This window comes from Buteo buteo, chromosome 20 (assembly GCF_964188355.1).
Source record: "Buteo buteo chromosome 20, bButBut1.hap1.1, whole genome shotgun sequence".
Classification (NCBI taxonomy): Eukaryota; Metazoa; Chordata; class Aves; order Accipitriformes; family Accipitridae; genus Buteo; species Buteo buteo.
Genome location: NC_134190.1, coordinates 13,031,002 through 13,038,172, shown reverse-complemented (window position 1 = coordinate 13,038,172; position 7,171 = coordinate 13,031,002). Strand labels below are relative to the sequence as shown.

At 47.8% G+C, this 7,171-nt stretch overlaps 1 protein-coding gene across 2 annotated transcripts in view; it reads left to right on the top strand.

Moving 5' to 3' along the window:
• The first annotated feature begins 1,024 nt into the window (after nt 1–1,024).
• The window catches only part of CDYL (chromodomain Y like), a 104,577-nt gene continuing 98,430 nt past the window's right edge, over nt 1,025–7,171 (top strand). Inside the window, exon 1 of one of the 2 annotated variants that reach the window (XM_075052373.1) lies at nt 1,025–1,703. In XM_075052373.1, the coding sequence (XP_074908474.1) occupies nt 1,680–1,703 (24 nt within the window). In that variant the 5' untranslated portion in view covers nt 1,025–1,679. The remainder of the gene's footprint in view (nt 1,704–7,171) is intronic. The other variant, XM_075052374.1, reaches the window with a different exon arrangement.

Below are 7,171 nucleotides of genomic sequence, written 5' to 3'. Positions count from 1 at the left end.
CTCACTGGAACAAATGCCTGGGTATGATAGAATGCACGGTAAGGCACTCCTGTCCTGACGCTGGTTTTGTCCCACCCTTCAGCCCTTTTGAGATCAGAAACGTCGTCTGGCAGAATTCGCTCTTGCAGGAGCAACTCATCGCACCTACCTTTGCACAACGATGCCTTCAACTCATCAAGTTAATGGTACATGCCACCTTATTTGCACAATTCCCTGTGAAGCACCCCCAGATGACATATGAGGTGACAAGAACAAGTTGCGTGGTGCAACTAGTACTGGACCGATGTCAACAAGTCAGCTACCCTCTGTTGATCCATCACGCCAGGGAGGCTTCGGTGGGGCCTTCCCGATGTTGCAAACACGGTCAGTTGGGAGATGGAAGCCGCGCACGTGCCGCCGGCAACGATCCTCATAGGGCTGCTTCGCTCCCGCGTGGATTTGCCCACGTCCTTCGCCCTCTCACGGCAAAGGCGTTCAGCCAAGTAAGTTCGGACAAGCGACGTTGAACCTAAGTTCGGTTACGACGTTGCTGACGCGCGCGGAGGTGGTGGAGAAGGGCAAGGGGGCCGGGGGCCGGCCGGCGCCCCTGGGGGAGCGGGGGCCGGAGGGCCGTGGGCTGCGGACCGGGCGTGGCGGGGCGAGGAGAGGGACGAGCGCGGGGGCTGCGGGGCCAGGACCGCGGGGGGGGACGGGGACGGGGGCACGGGACGGGACTCAGGGAAGCGACGAGGGCTCCGCACGTGCGCGGGCCCCGTGTGTCCCGTCTCCGTCCGTCCGTCCGTCCCGTCCCGCCTCTCCAAACTCGGCCGTCCCGCCGCCCCCCGCTCCCCCACGGGCGCGGCCCCTCCCGCCCCCCACACCCCCACCCCCCCCGCGCCCGGGCGCGCGCCCCGCCGCCCCCCGCGCGCCGCCGGGCTCAGCTGAGCAGACAATGGGAGATCAAAGCGGGGGGGGGGAGGAGGAGGAGGAGGAGGAGGAGGAGGAGGAGGAGGAGGAGGATGGTGCCGGGGGCGGCTGGAGCCGAGGCGGAGTGGTTGCGTGTGGCGCTCTCTCTGCGCTCGATTAGTGTTCCTGGGGAGGGAGCGAGCGAGCGAGCCGGGGACGGAGGGGTGGGGGTGCGGGGCGCCGCCGCCGCCGCCGCCGTGCGCGAGTGCGTGTGTACGAGTGAGTGAGTGAGTGAGTGTGTGTGTGTGTGTGCGTGCGTGCGCGGGTGTGCGCGCGCGAGTGAGTGTGTGCGTGCGTGCGTGCGTGCCGGCCTGCCGGGGTGTGCGAGAGGCAGCGCGAGGGCGAGGGAGCGAGCGCGAGCGGGGAGCGAGCGAGTTGCGCAGCTGCCGTGCGCGCAGCCCCACCGCCGCCGCCGCCGCCGCCACCAGCAGCAGCAGCAGGAGCAGCAGCAGCAGCAGCAGCAGCAGCACCTCACTGGCATTTAGCGAGCGGAGCTGCTAGTTGCGCTGGAGAGAGACGCGCAGGGAGGAGGAAGAAGAAGAAGAAGAAGAGGAGGAGGAGAAGGAGGAGGGGAAGAGGAGGAGGAGGGAGAGGGAGGAGGAGAAGGAAAAGAAGAAGAAGAAGAAGAAGAAGAGGAGGAGGAGGAGGAGGCAGAAGAGGAGGCCACACGGACACCAACTGAAACAAAGTATTTCCAAACCAGCACCCAACTCCACCTTGTGAGGCTCCCCAGCATGGCTTCCGAGGAACTCTACGAGGTAACAGCCCCCGAGCGCCGGCCCTGCCCCCGGCCCCGCCGGCCACCCCACCCCACCCCACCCGCCTTTTTGTTGCTCTCGGGAGAGCCGGCGGTCTTGTCACCCACACTTGCCGCGGCTGCCCCTTCCCGCTGGGCCCAGCGCCTGCGTGTGTGTCCGTGTCCCCCCCCCCCGCCCAGCCTGGCCCCCCGCCCCCCCTTCCCTCCCCAGTTTTGCTGGAGGAGGACGGAAATGTGACTGAAAGGAGGAGACGGTAAAGTGTTACCCGTGGCCTGCGCTTCCCCCCCCCCCGGCCCCCCCGCCCCACGTTCACACAACACTTTGACTCCAGAAGGAGAAGGGGGGGAGGGGGGGGCTGGATGGTGGGGAGCAGCGCTGACAGCCGCGACTTGCTCCGGGAGTGAGCACGCCGAAGTGCGAGCCCGGCGGTGTGCAAAAATGTGTGCAAAGCCGAGTTATTGCATGTGTCCGGAGCGGGGGGGGAGGGCAGAGGGGCTTTCCTCCTGGATTTGTGTCTGTACCAAAGTCTTGTGCTACCATCCTGTGCCTCGGCCATGCAGCAAGCCGCGGTGATGCAAAATATTAAAATTTAAACTCCTCGGCTCTTCGTGCTCTAACGATACGGTTAAGGTTGCGAGGGAAGCCAAAAAGATTCAAAGTTAAGGCTCTGACACGCCATCCTTCACTCCTTGCTCGGGAGGTGGTCAAAGGGTGTGCTGATGGGAGAGGAAGGTTTTGGGGTGAAGAAGGGACTGAGGTGACAGCCTAACTTTGAATTTCCTGTCTTATGTGTGGCAATTTCACATCCTTGCCCTTAATTGAAAAGCATTATGGTTCTCTTGGATTTAACTTCCTTGTTTTTATTTTTACAAGAAGTCATCCCTGGGAGTGAAAAGCCGTTGTTGTTTTGGAGCCATTCTTGTCTTTTGGGTAAAGAAGTGGCCACCCAAAACCAAAAATGCTTTTATCTCATAGTTAATATGCATCCAGGCAGTGTTCTATAAAAAAATATTTATATCCAGAGGCTGGAAGGCTAAGGTCAAAGGGAGACAGGCAGCCTTCAGGACACTTGACAGAAGAAGATGTCTTACTGTACTGTTGGTGCACATTTATCTCCCGTTAATGGAGTTACATCTGTGCTGCTGTAGGTGAACAGACCCGTAGATACTGGTGAAGGGTGCCCTGGGTGGGCTTATATTTTTACGCAAGTTGACTGCAGAGCAGAGGTGCTGAACTGAGAGACTAGAAAATTGAAGGCCTGTATTCCCAAGACAGAAAAATCATGGTTAATTGCTTTGGCAAGTTTCCCCATCCCCATAATGTGGCTTAAGCCAATCTTGAAGGGATCATCCCTGGAAGCAGGAGAGAAATTTAGGGACTGCTGTGTGTGTGAAAGGATTGCCAAAAACTTGCTTTGACTTTGGAAAAAAGTTCTCTCGGGTTTGTGGAGTTGGGCCCATAGACAGTGTTGTGGCCCATACTTGCTCTTTGTATGTCGCTGTATTTGGTCAAAGATGGACAATGGGATATCAGTTTCGATAGGCATAAAAGATGACCAGAAAAATTCTATTTGCTGGACATTGGACGGAGGTTAGGAGTGACCACTGCTCATTACACTTCTTGGTTGTCTTAAGTTGTGTTCGAAATGTTGAGTTGTGCGAAAGGCTCAGTAGTCTGTTGAGTGTGACCATCCTCACTGGGCAGGCAGCATGTGAAGTCCGTCGGGCAAAATCATCTTTCGCAAAATGCCTAAAGTGATAAAACTACTTTTTTATTTTAAAAATCAGACACATTCTTTAATTGTGTAAGTGCAAAGTTTATCAGAGATGCCTAAATTGTTAATTCTTTTGGACTCGGATGTGGTCAAGCTGTCTCTTTTGCAATTTTTTTTTTTTTTCCTAAATTGCTGTTTGTTTTAGACAAGTTTTGTCTTGTAATGAAATTTATAGCCATGCCTGAAAAATCATAAAATAATAAATAATTTAAATATAGTGAACACTCATTTGGGAAGTACATAACTGCAAGTTGACCTGAAATGTTGAATATTAGGTAATTTAAAACCTTCTGTGAACTGCCCGTGTTATTGACTGGAAGTTTACTTCTGTTTCATGGATATTTTCTTTGTAATTCATGCTGTACAATATTCTTTGAATCTGGTGATTGAAATCCAGTGCCATTTGTTATACCTCCATTTTTCCTTCTGAATCTTGATCTTGTGTCTTGTTCAAAAAAAAGTGTATAATCTATTTGCAATTGTTAGACTAAGTATGAATGCCAACTACTCCTGCTGATATGTGTCATGGTACTTCCAAAATACAAATGAAAAATCCTCTTATAAACAATAAAAATGAAGGTAAGTTCCCTTTTTTTTTTTTTTCCTTATGAAAAAAATATCTTTATGGATTAACTTGTTTGTGGGATGACTTTTATTTTTACTCTGGATATCATCTCTGGAGAGAGGGAGCCAAACTGTAGGCCAGTGATATGGAATTCAAAGATAGAAACCTTGAAAGACACCAATGGTCTGAAAGGATGACTTTGTTGGGCTGGCTGTATATCCTGTATGTCATTTGTTCCCGAGCATTTTTGAGGTTGTGGTAATGATTGCCTGCTTTTTTTGAGGGGTGGGGGGGAGATCTGAAGAAAATATGAAACTTCTATTGAAAAGCATTGAAGACACTCTTTTTTTCTAGATGGAAAGTGAAACAAGTAGTAATGTTGCCAGCCTCTATGGGTGAGGCGAATAACATAGTTTTTCTCTTTGTAAGTTTGATTCTTCAAGTGACAACATGTTAGTGAGGTGGACAGACATGGAGAAACTGGTGAACGAGACAGGTAAAGGAAAACATAAGAAAAGGTGCCATCAGGGGTTTTTTTCCCCAAAATTTGTTTCAATAGGCGTTGACATTTTATAGCATCTTTCTTTGCGGGTGCCTGCTGCCATCTGCGTTACTGTGGCTTTTGGAAAGCCCTTTGTACAGCTGCTTGGGCAAATAGTAGGGCTACTTTCTTTTACACTGTGACAAGTTTGCTTTGCTTTATTGACCGATTCCCACCCATTGAAAGATTGTTGCTTATTCTCATCATCTTCACTGGAGTAATTAGAAGTAGGGTACCCATTTCATTTAGAACGTTCATTTGGAAGCAAACTATGTTTGCTCGCTCTGCAGTCAAATCACTCGACCTCCTCTGGCAGACCCTTGCAGTGATGTCTGGGATTGAAGTCATCCTAAATTGTGGTTGGCATGACAAATTTGTTTGATGGAATGTGGGAGTGATCCCACCAAAGTACTTCTCAGGACAAGTGTGCATTAGCCAGCAGGTCAGGAGTACCAAATGGTGGTTGGTAGACAAATACTAAAGCTGTGCTGAGTTTGGAAGAGTCACTTTCTTGTAAAATTTAATAACTTTTTGTACCAAGTGCAGTGGAAACCTATTGAAGTTCTCTGCCTGTTGGAGATTGTATCTAATCAAATGACCAAGTGTTTCCATCTTTCTTCTGAGAATTACTGGTACAGCTGATGGTATACATGGCCCACTGGATCCATTTGCATAACTGTAGTTAGACTTGGGCTGTGATTGCTACTCATATAAAAATATTTTTAGTGGGTTTTACCAAGAAGTAAGCAAAACAGTTTGTGTGAACTTTGCAAGTTCACCTATGCATCGGTGTCTTTTCCTCACTCTGTATTTTATCTTGACATTGCTCGTAAACCTGGTGGTTTAAGGTGACTTAATCGATTTCCATTAAAATATTACAGGGTAACATATTTAAAGTCCTGTAGTCCAAAATTATACATTTTTGTATGTTTTATAGAATGGAAAATGTCTTTTTTCTTTTTTTTTTTTAATTCTTCAAGTATCTTGCAAAATACCTATGCATTTTTTCATCCCGATGTCTAGTATTCTCAAGGTGATACTTCACTTCCAATGATGATTCAATATTTTTGGTTTTATTTTTAGAACTAAAGCGTTTGACATTAAATTATACAGATACAGTGAAATTACAAACTGAAACTAATTACAGGAGCAACTGGCTGAAGTTCTATGGCCTTGCATTAGGCTATACGTTGTTTGATCACCTAATAAGTAAGACCCAAAGACACATACTCCATGAAAATCTAAAGTTTGTGTACACAGTAGTGGCCACAAGTCAAAAAAAGTGATCTTGTGGGCTGTTCAGCTACTGTGCTAGTTTTTTAAATGATAGAGTATAGAAAACTGAAGGAGAAATGCTGTCATTTAGTTGAAAATTTCATACTGCATGGGAATTACCCACTTAAACCCAAAGTTTGTCTCACAGCCCTAGTAACACTGCAGTGATCAGATCTTCATATTTTGTGTGCATTTACTGGAAAGTTTAAACATTTATTTTTCTTAAGTTAACCGAAAGGGTAAATCAATTATCTACAGTATGTAGCTTGGAGTTTGTTGTAAGTTCTTATGGCTATTTAATGAAAATTTGCTATTAACAACGAATTAGAATTGCCTGTTTGGGCAATAGCCATTTTTTTCCCCATTGAAATGGGTTGTTTTTATTCAACCTGTCTTTCAGGAAGTTCAAAATATCTTGGGATCTATCTTCTGCTGCTTGTTTCTGATGTGCTGATTCCTAAGATTTTGGTTAATTATCAGTGACAATTGTTCATAAAGGGGGTCTTATAGTCATTGAGCTATAATGCTTGAATCTTTATGATTTTATTTTGACAAGTGGTGCCAATGTTATTGCTTGTTTCAGAAGAGGTAAAAGATTAAGACTTGCTTGACTAATCCTAGTCAACTAAACAAGTCTAGGAATTTACATCAGACCTGTTTGCATTGCTTCCCCCCCTTAGAAACTGTACACTTAAAATAGAGTTGAGGATTAGCTGCTCACCCCCCTTTGGTGACTTTCACTTCTTTAAACCAGAGCGCGAATGCAAGAGCACTGCAGGAATGGAGCCACCACGTTTAGTGCAAGAAACTTGACATTTTTCCATGTCTCCTGCCACACTGCTTTTCACCAGCTTGAGTTATCTCTCATCGCCTGTCCCAGAGCTCTAGACAGAATTGAGGAGGTCTGGTGCTCCATCTTCTGCTGCTGCCGCTGCCAGGCACATGCTGGAGCCCCCAGGGGCTCCTCTGCCATGCCCTGCCCTCTGTGGTGCTGCTGGCCTGGCAAGACTTTAGTGGCTGTTCCCAGTGTTCAAACACCCGCAGCCAAAGGAATGAACTTCTGCCTGGGTCCTGTGTAGGATCACAAATGGTTCACAGATAAGGAGATGTTTTAGCCATTTTTATGCACAAAACTCTTCCGTACAGACATGTATATGTCATAGGTATATTAAGAAAATAGATGATATTTGGGTTTTTTTCTGTGTAACTGGCTTTGAATTGCCCATGTCCATCAGGGGAAAAAAAGAATGGGAGGGAGAAGAAGCAGGAGGAGGAGAGATGCCCCATCCACAAAGCATGTGAGGCTTTGATAA